This window comes from Arachis ipaensis, chromosome B09 (genome assembly GCF_000816755.2).
Source record: "Arachis ipaensis cultivar K30076 chromosome B09, Araip1.1, whole genome shotgun sequence".
Classification (NCBI taxonomy): domain Eukaryota; kingdom Viridiplantae; phylum Streptophyta; class Magnoliopsida; order Fabales; family Fabaceae; genus Arachis; species Arachis ipaensis.
Window position 1 is genome coordinate 141,775,379 of NC_029793.2, and position 14,204 is coordinate 141,789,582.

Consider the following 14,204-nt stretch of genomic DNA (forward strand, 5'->3'; position numbering starts at 1 on the left):
CCGTTGAGCCGCTAGTTTCTTATAACATGAATTCATAATCTTATAGAATATCATATGTTAGACAATGCAATAATATGTCATTAAACTTGCAAAGTAAAGTTGAACATATATATATATCAATAAATTATAGTTTAAATGACATAATTTTTCCATATTTATTTAAAAAGTCGCTGATTTGACTCTCTCTGTATTCGAAAAAAAAAAAAGAACCCAACTTTCCAGAAACCCGCACCTGAACCCGACCCACCCATACTCTTCTGAACAGATCCTTCTCCTACCTTGCTGCTGCTGCTGCCGACTTCGACCTCTCCAGGGAGCTCTGCTGCGCTACACGTTCCTAACTAGGCTTTGGGCTGGGCAAGAGAAGCTCTTCCGCTGACCCTAAAAGAAAAAGCTCTTTCGCCACCATCAATGGAGGCGCCTCCCACACTGTCAGATCAAAGTCACATCGATGCGTAAACCAAAAAAAAAAAAAATCGCATCGATGCCATGTTTTTTAGGAAGAGTTTCAGCTACTGCATTTTCCTTCAGGTATGTTCAAATGGAATCTTCCATTTTCTGCTTATAAACCTTAAATTCTGCTGCTTAATCTGTGTTTTGTTGGTGTTGCCATGCATCTGAAGTGTTAAGCCTGCAGGAGATTTTACAATACATATACGCAAATGCTTGGAGTGTCACTGTCACCAAGTAAAATTGCAAATGTAAACCAAACCCTAATTAGCCTCCTTGATAAGTGTAAATCAGTGCTTGAACTGAAGCAACTTCATGCTATTGTGGTCTCTATGGGCTTATCTCAGGATGAATCATATGTATCCAAGATTATTTTCTTCTCTGCCCTATCAAATTCAGGGGACATTGGTTATTCCTACAGGGTTTTCTCCCAGTTATGCAGCCCATCAATTCTTTGCTGGAATACAATCATAAGGGGCTACTCAAATAGCAAAAACCCAAATGGTTCTTTTTCTGTATTTCTGAAGATGCTGAGACTAGGGTTTGCTCCAGATTACTTAACATACCCTTTTCTCATTAAGGCATCTGCACGCCTTTTAAACCTGGAAGCTGGAGTGTCAGTCCATTCTCACATTATAAAAACTGGGCATGAGTCTGATAGGTTTATCCAGAATTCTTTGATACATATGTATGGTTCTTGTGGTAATATTATGTGGGCTCATAAGGTATTTGATTGTATGGAAGGAAAAAATTTGGTTTCATGGAATTCCATGTTGGATGGCTATGCGAAGTGTGGAGAAATGAATCTAGCTCGCAAAGTTTTTGATTCCATGTCAGAGAAGGATGTTCGATCATGGAGCTCTCTGATTGATGGTTATGTTAAGGCTGGGGAATATAGGGAAGCATTGGCTGTCTTTGAAAAGATGCGGGCTGTTGGTCCCAAGGCCAATGAAGTAACTATGGTGAGTGTATTGTGTGCTTGTGCACACCTTGGTGCTCTTGAAAAAGGGAGAATAATGCACAATTATGTAGTTGACAATGGATTGCCAATGACGTTGGTCTTGCGGACTTCTCTAGTGGACATGTATGCCAAATGTGGGGCAATAGACGAGGCTTTTCTTGTATTCCACGGTGTCTCAAAGAATAAAACTGACGTATTGATTTGGAATGCAATGATTGGAGGTCTTGCCACACATGGGTTTGTCCAAGAATCTCTTAAACTGTTCAAGGATATGCAAGTAGTTGGTGTCCTTCCTGATGAGATCACATACCTGTGTTTGTTGGCTGCGTGTGCCCATGGTGGGTTAGTTAAAGAAGCATGGTACTTCTTCGAGAGTCTTAGCAAATGTGGCATGACACCTACAAGTGAGCACTGTGCTTGCATGGTGGATGTGCTGGCTCGTGCTGGTCAATTAGCCGCTGCATACCAATTTATCTGTCAAATGCCCATGCAGCCAACACCATCCGTGTTGGGTGCCCTTCTTAGTGGGTGCATAAACCATAGAGATTTTGATCTTGCAGAAACAGTTGGCAGGAAGCTTATTGAGCTGGAACCAAATCATGATGGAAGATACATTGGCTTATCCAATGCTTATGCAGTTGAAAAGCGCTGGGATGATGCAAGAAGCATGAGAGAAGCCATGGAGAGAAGAGGAGTAAAAAAGTCGCCTGGGTTTAGCTCTGTTGAAATATCAGGAGTCATTCATAGTTTCATTGCTCATGATAAAACACATCCTAATTCAGAGGAAACGTATTCTATGCTGAATTTTGTTGTATATCAAATGAAACTTGGCTGCTGCCAAGATCAAGAAATTGCGTTGAATGGTCCATGAACAAAAGATGAGTTCCTTTTCTCTTGACTGGATACTGGATGGTGTCAGGTTTGGGACAGTTCCTGGATATCCAAGTTGGCTGCAATAAGTAAGTTGTTGATACATTATTAATTAAGATAGTTAATAATTAATTTATAATTAACCATTTAGTAATCTAATTCTTTAACTTTAGCTAGAATTCAGTTTCATATTTTAACTTAGTTTAGAAATCCCCTTATACTTCGAATGCACAATCCAATTCTAAGTCTTTGAGAACAAAACATGCATTGGCTATAATATATTGAATTTGAACAATTGACGTATCATTTCTTGATCTGAAATTGTTTATCTTCTGCATTGCTTCCAACTCTTGAACTTATCAACTTTCAGTGCATGTAAAATGTTGTAACTAATTGCTTTTTATATATATATACAGAGAACTCATGACCCCCGAAGGTTAGATGCCACATCTAGTATCTGGAGTAGTTTCAGATTTATTGATGTTTCTATGATGCCAATGCTATTGCAATTCTACATCTTGTTGGCTTGCTTGTGCATCCTTGACACATGGTGCGTTCTCGTTACTTTTCCCCCACAGAAGAATATACAAGCCAGTAATAACCAAGGCCGATCCTGCAACACTGATTATAAGAGACAGGAATATGTTAGGGGATTGGAAAGTATAAGGATAAATCATAGAAGGGTCACAAAAGAATCAACCTTCCTAGGTAAATTTCTTCCTTTAATATAGAGAAATCAAGCACTGCCACAAATATTTGTACAAGGGGGGTAAATGCTGAAGTAAAAACTGGACCCCTTTGTTTGACACACCATGACATTGCCACATAGCACAAGCCTGATCCCACCAATCCCTACGTTCACATTTAAAAAAAAAAAATTAATGCAAAAGTTTGGGCATTTATTCAGGGATTTAGTGTTGATACATCACAGATGATGTATAGTTGTGAAGATTATACTTACAGCATATATAACACTCATTATTTCAAGCTTTCCTTTGAGAATCCAGGAGGCATTATTTCCCTTGATGATTAATGTTAATATTGCTGATTGAATGGCAGAAAAAAGGGACAAAATAGCTGTGCTAGAGTATTGACATGGATATCTTTTGCTAATCTTTGCTTGTATGATAAACCATGAAGACCAAAGAAGGCACCCTGTAATCAGAAATATTGAACCTATGATCCATTTTTCTAACTTTCTGGCTGGAGGACCACTTGATGCTTCGTTTGCTGTGTGTTGTGCTTGGGGGTTGATTAAGGGCATTCCTTTATAGAGGATCAGTACCAAAGTTCCACCAATGCACACAACAGTCCCTAAGATTTTGGCTTTCCCACTCTTGCTTGTGATGTTTACCTTCTCTATCCTAGAAAAATATTTTCGAAGATGGTTAGAATTATTTGAAATTCAAAGACTATCTAATTTAAATATTTCTTTTTTCCGTCATGAACTAACATATACTAAGTTGGTATCATTTTGTTTGACTTACCCAAATGGCAGTGCCACGATGAAGGTGAATACTGGCACAGCATTGAGGAATGCACATGAGAACGTTGCAGACGTATATTCAAGTCCAAGAAGAAATATGTATTGGGTGAGTGTTACTCTGGAAATCATTGGCAAAATTTTAAAATTATGTAAACTTATAGATGTAAAAAATTAAATCATAAACTTGAGTGGATATTTATATGTTAATGACAACTAGAAGCATGCATCTTTGGCTCTAAAATCACTTAGAGTTATGATATTTTTACTCACTTTGTTTTGTACATTAAGATAACACATGCTTCTCCATCATTAGATGGGGTGTCATATTGAATGGATTCCAAATATCATCTATTGATGGAGAGATATTTGTTAGTTCAGTATACGAGACAAAATGAATACACAACTTTTTTCGACTACATACCCGACAAGAGAGCTGAGGAAAAGGAGACATATTATGTGAGCCTCCAATTTGTGTTTCCTGTAAACAGCAGAAAAACTAAGTCTAATCTTAAATACAATTCTCTGTTGTAGAAATAAAGAAAAATGTTTACTAACTTTTATACATGCTAGGTTCAAAACCAGTGAGGGCAAGTATATTATTCATCAAAGACACATGGAGGCAGGGGATGAGAGTTAAGAATAAGCAGAAAGAAGTGAAAAGATGGAAGTGATTCTAACCTTTCATACAAGCAGGCAATAGGTGCCATGAAGATAAATGAAACTGCTTGTCTATATGTTACAATGGACATGTTGTCCATTCCTCCATTAAGAACCTTCTTCATAAGTAAATTTACAATAGCCATAGCTAAGTTAACAATAATCAAGATAATAACTGGCTTAAACAAACCCCTGCAATGCATCAACATATTAACAATATTTTTCTTTGCTTTTTACTTAGGACTTTATTGTTTGTTGAGCTTTGAAAGATGCTATGATTTTCTTCAATATATAGGCCATAGGGAGTTAATAACCTCCAAGAAGAGAGGAACAAACATAATATATATTCTTCATCACATCAAACACTCCATAGTCAAAATTTCAAACTCCACTATTTAGTTTGTTATTTCATTTTTCATGGTGGAAATTTACGTGTGATCTTGCTGGACCAACACCCAAAACCATGTGATATTCGTTAATCGTCATTGATTGATCTCAGCCTAACGAAATTTGGAACAAATCATACTTATCCCATCTAAAACTTTTTCAGTCCATTTGCCATATTTTAATCGTTTATTCTCTTCACTTTCCCTTGCCAGAATTGTATTTTCTTCAGGTGGAGTAAGTGCTAAATAACACGTTTGATTTATATGCATCATTCACATATTTGACAACAGAATTATCTTCTTTTCTATATAAATGCATTTATGCATAGCCCGAAAAAACCAGTACATATCTTAGAACCATTAACACCTTACCCTTTTTACAAGTGGCTCTTAAGTCTTAACTTGCTAGAGCATCAACAGAAAAGTAGCGACAGATTTGATATGGCATTGTCTCCATTTTCTTCATGGCTATTTGGGAATCTATTTTTTGTTTTTTTCTTTTGTATTTTTACATGTTTATTTATTATTATGGGTTTAATTTTGATGCACTGACAGTAAGAAACGTTTTACACAGTCGTTCAATTATATTAGTTTTTTCAAATGACTATTCACGCAGTTAATGTAAAAAGTGGTTATTTTTGTTGACATGACATTATGTGATTAGATGCACGTATAAAATTAATTTATCCTGACATAGCATCAAAATTGAATTTTTGTTATAGATTATATCTTTTGACATGCAAGAACAAGATGTCAAATCTTGGCAAAAGAAAGAAGCTAGGAGATTGTTGAATGATGCTCTGTAACTGGAACGCATTATGGCCAGTTTGTGAAGAAAAACTTGACGTGTAAAAATGGTTAATTGTGAAATGCATATAATATATAGTTTCATCACATTATAGCCTTCCTGCCTTACTATGAAGTAAAATCTCCTTGTGCATGATATTCTGGGAATACGATTTTGACACAGTTTTGAGCACTAATATTAGATATCTTAATTAATTCCCCATTTGGTAAGAGGAAAAGGAATACCATAGGAACAGAATGAGAATTGGAATAAGCAATAATTACAGGGAATGGTCATTTCATTATAGAAATTGAATACCCATTTCCTTTCAAGTAATTAATTTAATTTTACTGGAATCAAAATAGAAATTTTTTTTATTCCGTTTTCTGTAAAAATATATATAATAATGGATCCAACAAAGAAAGGTAAGGGATTATGCTACATTTTATTTTATTCTGTTGCACTCTTGTCCTCATTCTCATTCCATTCAAACTCATGATGTAATATATTAACTTTAACTGTTGTCAATAGTTCCTATGCCATTATTACTCCCTTTAGTAAAAAAGATGACAATGAGCTGAATCAATGATAAACTGTTAGGTTAATATATTGAATCAAAATCAAATTGCATTGAAAACCTAGAAGTACAAACTTACCCAATATAATTAATATTATTGGACTTTTCATTTTACAATTACATTAGATGAGATAAGAGTTTAGTCAGATTTAAAGGATATCAACTGTGGTACTCATGTAACATTTTTAGATTCAAAATCTTACATTGTAAAATCATTTTCAATATGAAGTTTAGAATAAAACTCTAGAAATATAAAAACATTTTTCTAACCACATGTCCCCCTAATTTTTGAGCTTGTGTCCACAGATTTTTCACTTGTTAGCTTTGCAGACGTTGGATGAGAATTTTCACAAAAGTAGTAACCATATAGTAATGGGGAGAGAAATATAATGCAGTAATCAAGTTTTAAAAGTACAGTGCTCATATTAGCATATGCCCCTAAACACTAAACACAGTCCAAACATTCATGAGCAGTGATACTATATACTAATTATGGAACACAAGATTCATCACAGCTAATAGGCCAATGACTCTACCAAATCATCTTTTTTGACTTCATTCTCTTGCAGTTGTTTTTACTTACATCCTGAACCTCTCTTTTCCCAGACCTGTATAAAAATCACCAATTTAGTAAATCAAATAATAAACTCAAATTCATAGTCATGATTCATGAACTTGGAAACAATAATCTAACAATGCCTTATCAAAGTGAACATTGTAATCAAATCATGCATGCATCACAATGCAAATCAGATAGGCCTAAGGATTGCAAACACTAACCGTGCTTCCTCCAAATTTTTAACCACATCTTTCATTGTGTGTACTGTAATTTTCTTCACCTGGTGTAAATAACACAGCAATTCAGAAAGTGTAAAGCATTTACATTATACACCAGCAAGAAACTATTAAGCTTGCAATATGAAGGACACGTAAAGTTCATGCTGGAACTATCAAATTTAAACAAATTGGTTAGTGACAATAAACTTCTGATATACAAAAACAAATTCTTCATAAGCAGAAACTACACATGCCAAGATTAGACATACAATGTGATACTCAGTAATGTTATCTGATAGCAAATATACTTCAAAATGGTCTTTAAAGACCCATTTTGAAGTCAAAGATGATATTCAAGGATCAATCAATTAGAACTGCTATATCATGTTATATTCAGTTCAAGAATCAACTTGAATAGACCTGCTACATTCAATAAAGAAACAAAGAAACAACTAGTAAAGTTAAACCAAAATATTGTTTGCTATACCTCCAACTTGTCCTCAGAAGACCTGTGATTTATTGGGAGTGTGCGGAATTCCTCTGTCAATCGGAAGCACTCACCAAGATTTTCAGGAGATACAAAATCAAGGGCAACCTTGATGCATGACTGCAAAAGGAAGGAATTCACTTGATTGTGTTTTGATTGAATAGATTTCAGGAACTACTTAAAATATAAAAATTAATCAAGTCAGAAAAAGTGGCTAGTTGCAAGGGTTGTTAGAAAAAGGAAATTTTTCTGTATATCAAAAGAGATTACAATGCCAAACAAATAGGCCTTTTGAGAAGCCGATATCTGGTTCTATTCCTAGATTTAAAGTTGTAATATTATCCTCCGGATTTGGTGTGATGGCTAGAATGGTTGTGGGATAACTATTTTGAATATGATTAGCAATTTCATCTGGCTCACTTCACAAAAGAAAATTCTTTACATTTTTATTGAATTATAATATTGCAGATATATAAAGAAACAACTCAGTACACTAAAGATGTGACTAATGCATCATGTATGTTCTTACCTTCAGATTTCTGACTTGGTGAGGACAACCTGCTGGAATGAAAACAGCTTCTCCTAACCTCTGAACGAAAGTCCAGGGCTCAATTCCTACAAGAAATAAAGAGCTGTTAACATGCCAGTACAATTTAATTATCAATCAAACAAAATAGGAAAGTTTATGGAAATAACTAACCATACTCCTCCTTAAGCTTCCTCTTATGATACTCAGTCAAATACATGGTCTGATCATGGATGGGATGAATGACCTATGTCAACAGAAATACGATTAAAACAAAAAACATATAAGCACAGGGACTGAGGGAAAATTTATTGTTATTCTCAATAAATTAACAAACTTTTTTCAGAATGTTTATGGCATGTCTCAGTATTGCATATCACATCAATCACCCATGTCCAGCATCCATTACGCATGAACATAATTCACCCATCCACAAATTTTAAAAGAAAGATATTATCAGATCAACGCTATCAGGGTCAACAGTCCATATATTACAAATGTAAAGGTAGCTATAAGAATATGTTCATGGCAAGATTAACTACAAGTAGAAAAGATAGTGTCAAATAATAGAGAATTATTTTTACTATTTTACCTGTGTCAAAGGACTGCAATACACATGTCTAAACTCTCTAAAATGATTTTTCAGATATTCCTGCAATTTAGGAATATCCTCTCTTCGAAAAATATCCCAGAGAGCACCATCAAAGGCACCTGACATACTTTTTTCTTGTTCTTCCGCTTTTTCAGCCTCTTTCAACTCTGACCCGCGACAAAGACCATCCATATTTACAGCTGCACTCTCATTACCAGAAGCTTGATGAAACTGTTCATCCACTTTCATGTCACATAGTCCACTTTCATTTTCCACAACTTTAGAGCCATTTTGCTTGTCAGAAGCATTTATGGCTGAACATGAATCATTATGCGTGTCATCAGTAGTTTCTCCCTCATGAACTCCATACAATTCCCTCTGGTCCTGCTTTAGGTGCTTTGCTTTGTATGTCTCAATCGCTTCACGTGTGTTAGAATCCAATTTCACTTCAGCAATGTGAGTTAGCACATTTACCTAAAGCATCCAGTTTAATGAAAAAAAAAAAAAGAAAAGAAAATATATATAATAATTCTTCATGAATAAGTAATTCAGTATGCACTCAATGAACCAAAAATAGCAACAAATCCTTGGTATGGAAATTTATTTGCAACATTATCAGAATATCATAGATAGATTCTTCTGGCAGATTATCAATCACTCATGAAACATAGGATCAAATGAGAGTTTATGGAGAGATGACATAGTGAGCCAAAAAATATATGACCTGGACTACAAAAACTATAACCAACGCATGTGAAACATCTGAGAAACGCAATCATAATGGAAAACATGCCTAATACAACAAGTGGAAAAAACATACTGCATCAGACATATCGCAGTGGAGCTTAGTCACAGAATCCCCACGCCCAAGCTCTTCCGGAAATCCATAAGCAATATATGTCTTTGGCCCCATGTCTGGCTTTATACTTTCCTTCGGCAACTTCACAGCAAGATTAAGAGCACCAATAAGAGGATCTGTATAATCCTTGTAGGGCAAGGATGATATAAACTCAGCACAGTGACGCGGTAAACGTTCCTCAAATAAATTAGAAGGTGGCCAATCTTTTAATTTCAGTATCTGAGGCCAGTTACACCAATCTTTACGTCCGCTTGAATACCCAGTAAAGAATTGATGGATATTAACATCTGCCTGCATTTAATCAACAACTCTAGTGAAACATGTATACATCACCAGCAAAAGAATAGAAATGTTAAGTAAAAGTAATAGAGTTTAAAGAATTGCTGAAACAATGAATAGAATGAGTACAAGTGGAAAACAATAATATATACAACCATAAATGATAAAATCACCTTAACGTGTGCTAGGAAGTCATGATCGTGTTTTGAAAAAGAAAAAGTAAAAAAAGGGGGCAAAAAATACAAGTCCAGAAGCATGAATTGCAGGTGCAAAGGTAACAAAAAATAGGAAAACAGACAGCAACAAACTTAGATAGCTTTCTGCAATGGTAAGATATGACATGACATGAAACCTTCAGAAAAGAGAAACTATGATAATAATAATAATTGTAGAACCATGAATTGACTGTTCACCCATATTTGTCGACAAGGTTGGAAGAAACAATATACAGCAAGCAAACATCTGCTGAAAGTTTATTTCCAAGACTAACACCGACTACAATAACAACAAAATACCCTTCCAACTTGCTACCACAATGCAACAATACAATTTTCTCTACATGCCTATTCAACAAAAACAATATAATAAACTAGCCTTCAAAGCAAATCAGAAATAAGCCTCATGAAAATCAAGATAAAGAAACAAAGGAAAAACCCTGCATGTTAAGGACTGAGAAATTGAACAAACCTCGCACCAATCCAAGCAATCAATTGCTTCGACCTCCAAATGTATACCATGCTTGGTGTTAGTTATCTGACGACATGCACGCCACATGACAAGTGGTTCCCAGCTCAAACCTGATGAACAATCGAGCACATTGCTGACAATCACAGGCTCCCCTTTGCTCCAGTGCCATTGAAAATGTTTTACATCATCATGCTGTTGTAGATCTAAAGCTGACGGGCAGTATAAAAAGTTGTCACTGGAATCTTCACGGGAAGCTGCCTTCCTTGTATTTTTATTTTTATCAACAGTGTTTCTCAACGTCGAACATGAGCACCAGCTATCAGGAATCTCAACTGAATTGTCAAGCTTATATGCTTCTGCTAGCTCATCTGCTTTGTGTACTAACTCAGAGATAAAATTTGGACCAAATACACTTCTCAGCTCCAGAGATCTGCCGCAGCACTCCTCAGTGACTTTTGGGCAGGGTATGCTGCCATCACTCTCTGCATGCCACCCATCCCTTGACCACCCACGTGGTACAGGAATAGCCTGTGATTCCTGAGTCTGAACCTGTGATCCATTGGATTTTCCCTTTACTTCTGGTTTTGGTTCACCATGCAGATATCCGATTCCCCGGTTGACAAACCCAAACCCAATTGGATCTGGACCACCTAAAAGCTGCCCATTACGAAATTCATGGCAACAGCTGAGACACAGGTCAAAAGAGCACGTTTCACAGCTTCTGTGGTAATCAAATATTGACGTTTTGCAGTTGTCACTACAAGAAAGTATTGAGTCAACAACTAAATGGAAAGAAGGGCAACTGAAAAACAAGAAGGAATCAGAGAAATACTAACCAGTAGACACGTTCGTTTGGTTGAAAATCTGCCTTTTCAATTTTTAGCTCCAAGGATGAAAGCCCTGTATTCCACATCCCAGTGTCCCACAACCAAATTAGACAATGAAACCGATATAGAACCGGTACTAAACTTTGGCTTAAGAATCAGATTATAACCCTAAACACTAGATATGCTGATTTGCTGCATGCAGGAAGAATAATTTAGTACAATTACCAAATCATGTTAGTACACAAAACTAAGATCCAAATTCATTAATTTTAGGGCACTGTCAACCTATACATCAATGACCTCAGTTAAGAATTATCAAACAAACGATACCTTGTCTTTTAGCTTCGAACTCTTTCTCAGCAATTTGTTCTTTATCCAACTGTTTTATATATGGAAGAACGCCTTTTAGCAAATACAAAGAGAAATCAACTTGTTTATGGTTGTTGGTATTTTTCCTCATCTTCATTTCCTACATAAAACGAAACGCCCACAGTTAAAAAGCAAAATACTGAAAATCAAAGGAAAATCAGTACACAATGGAAAAAGAACAAACCTTAATAAGATCAGTAGATCGCAAACATGCTTTGCAATTACAATTGCCTCGGCATACAGGACAGAGAGTAAATTCATCTGGCTTCATATTGGGATACCTTCACAAGACACCGAACAAAATAAATAAATAATTTTTAAAAAAAAATCGTTGTCTAAAACTTTAGTGACTAGTGTAATCTGAGTTTGGAACTAGAAGAATTGTTGAATCTGATATTCTCTTCTTGGTAAGCCACAGCTAAAATCTTTGTTCATCACTGACCCTATAAAATGCTACGCTATCTATATCTCTTTGAATATTGATAAACCCTTTTTAAGGGGGTTAATCTTTAAATGTTGAAATCTCAAACCTTTATAAACTATGATGATATTAATAAGGACTATAAATTACCTTTATAAACCTCAGTGTATTCCTGTTGCTGTTGTTTCTATGGACTATAAATTACCTTTTTCCCTTAATAGGATAAAGTAATCAATTGTAACTCTAGCAAAAATAACCAACAAAACGGGAAATAAAAAACAAACAGAGAAAGCAATACCAATTTTCTATACAGGGCATGCAATATCTTTTCGTCTTGCATCTAGCGCACCTCACTACACCACCTTTATCATTCCTCTGACATTGATGGCACATTAAGCTCTCCTCTTCAACGAACTGTTGACTCACAATCATCAGAAACATACACCAAAATTTTAATCTAAACAAAACATTTATTTACACATACACACATAAGGAACAAATGAGTAAAGAGATGGTGTTTTTACTTTTTGGTCTCTCCTGACTTTTGGCTCCTCTTGTTGCATTTTGACCACACGATTCGTCCTTAAACCGTATCTACGCTGATTGTCACCTTTTTCCAAGGAATCTAAAGTCGTCTCAGCATCAATTTGAGCATTGGAATGAGACCCCAACTCCTCATTTTCCATCTTTTCATTTTCACACTTTAACTCACCATCCAAGTTCTTTCTTTTCCTTCCAGGAATCTTCTCCTGAACATTGCCATTTGCAGAATCACTGGGGTTCCGATCTTCTAACTTCCTTTTCCCAGATTTTGACTCATTTTCAGCATCTGGAACATCATTTTCATTACTAGGGCGTTCTTCCTTCTTCTGGTTCTTCGGTTTTCTGCCACGTCTCTTCTTCTCACCAAGACCCTCATCATCATCATATTCTTTGAGATTCTCAGCATAACTTGGAACGCTTGTTCTTTCACGCATTTTCACAGTCATAGCAGCGGAATCATCATCACCTTTCTTCTTCTTCTCGATCTCCAAGGCCTCCAGCATCTCCTTTTTAGATTTTCTTTTGCGCTTCTTTCCAACAACACTAACTTCTTGAACACAAGAGGAATCTTCAAGCCCATTATCACCACTGTTCAAAAGCTGCTCCTTTTCATCCATAGTCACACCTTCCACGCCTTCATCGACCTGGTCCTCAGTGACCGCGCTTGTCGGGTGGTGGTGAGCAGAGTCACCTTGTTTGTTGGCATCAAAGTTCGGAACTTTATCGGAAAGGGGCTTCTTCGGTAGGAGTGGAGGCTCCATGGAAGGTTCAAATGTGAAAGCTTGATTGTGTGGAAGAAAAACGGAACAAGAAATTGAACAAGAAGAGAAGAGAGTGAAGTGTGAATGAGAATGAATGAATGAAAGAGAGAGAGAGAGAAGAGAACAAGAAAGTACAAAAGAAACAGTACGATGAAACCGTGGGCGCGTGGGAGAGCCCTAGTTCGGAATCGCTCTCATCCCTGTGGGTTTGGTTTGGTTTTGTTAGGTTGTTTTTGCTGCTTTGATTAAATAGTAATTTCAATTTAATTCAGTAAATTTATCATTGGATTATTTAGATTGGATGGGCGTTTCTAATTCTTTCATCATTGAAAGAAGATAATTATTATAATAATAAATAAATAAATAAGATAATTCTGACTAGTCAAGTGAAATTGGGGGGAAACGGAGGTAGGGTTTTGAAATGTGGCGCCAACATCATTTTCACACCAATTGTGTGTCAAAACTAAATTAATTTTTGGAGTGATTCCTAAAACCGTGTTTAGTTACGATGATATACGTCTACTGCTTATTTGATTAGACACATGATGTTTATGAACACAATATCATACAAAATACATGTTTTTAAAAATCATCCATTTTAATCTCATTTAATTTTTTTTCTTTCTACTCTCTTACGCTCTGTTTGTTTAGATGGAAATTGGGGGAAATTGAACATGAACAGGCAAAAAAAAAAGAAGGAAATATGAAGTTTCATTTGTTTGGAAATGAAAGAAAATGTAAAGGAAAAAAATAGGGATAAGTACGATTTTGGTCCCTCACGTTGAGGGTCAGAATCGAACCCGTTCCCGATGTATATTTTGATTTAAAATCGTCCTTAACGTGTTTTTTTCGTATTAAAATCGTCCTTTTTATTTTTTTGGACAAAAATACCCTTCCCCCAC

General features: G+C 35.8%; 3 protein-coding genes across 16 annotated transcripts; 1 reads left to right on the plus strand and 2 right to left on the minus strand.

Moving 5' to 3' along the window:
* LOC107618562 (pentatricopeptide repeat-containing protein At5g08305) lies at positions 184 to 5,632 on the plus strand. 14 transcript variants are annotated; one of them, XM_021110952.1, is made up of 7 exons: positions 184 to 531; positions 638 to 2,370; positions 2,698 to 2,989; positions 3,341 to 3,668; positions 3,780 to 3,873; positions 4,146 to 4,223; positions 5,533 to 5,632. In XM_021110952.1, the coding sequence occupies exons 1-2, from the start codon at positions 452 to 454 to the stop codon at positions 2,280 to 2,282; spliced, it is 1,725 nt and encodes a 574-aa protein (XP_020966611.1). In that variant the 5' UTR covers positions 184 to 451; the 3' UTR covers positions 2,283 to 2,370; positions 2,698 to 2,989; positions 3,341 to 3,668; positions 3,780 to 3,873; positions 4,146 to 4,223; positions 5,533 to 5,632. The 14 variants fall into 14 exon arrangements, with proteins under 14 accessions (XP_020966611.1, XP_016176144.1, XP_020966610.1 ...); XM_016320658.2 differs by lacking the exon at positions 5,533 to 5,632 and adding an exon at positions 4,338 to 4,660 and having other exon boundaries at positions 4,081 to 4,223; XM_021110951.1 differs by lacking the exon at positions 5,533 to 5,632 and adding an exon at positions 4,338 to 4,660.
* LOC107618563 (WAT1-related protein At3g30340-like) lies at positions 2,530 to 4,668 on the minus strand. Its single transcript, XM_016320662.2, has 6 exons — positions 4,446 to 4,668; positions 4,189 to 4,245; positions 3,769 to 3,885; positions 3,243 to 3,645; positions 2,982 to 3,133; positions 2,530 to 2,902 (listed from the first exon to the last, which is right to left on the minus strand). Exons 1-6 carry the CDS (start codon positions 4,631 to 4,633, stop codon positions 2,782 to 2,784), a joined length of 1,038 nt encoding a protein of 345 aa, XP_016176148.1. The 5' UTR covers positions 4,634 to 4,668; the 3' UTR covers positions 2,530 to 2,781.
* Positions 6,519 to 13,513, minus strand: LOC107617904 (lysine-specific demethylase JMJ25). The gene is made up of 13 exons (XM_016319782.2): positions 12,523 to 13,513; positions 12,297 to 12,412; positions 11,762 to 11,858; positions 11,539 to 11,677; positions 11,218 to 11,281; positions 10,382 to 11,138; positions 9,377 to 9,706; positions 8,557 to 9,030; positions 8,139 to 8,211; positions 7,968 to 8,053; positions 7,439 to 7,558; positions 6,955 to 7,013; positions 6,519 to 6,782 (listed from the first exon to the last, which is right to left on the minus strand). Exons 1-13 carry the CDS (start codon positions 13,300 to 13,302, stop codon positions 6,707 to 6,709), a joined length of 3,171 nt encoding a protein of 1,056 aa, XP_016175268.1. The 5' UTR covers positions 13,303 to 13,513; the 3' UTR covers positions 6,519 to 6,706.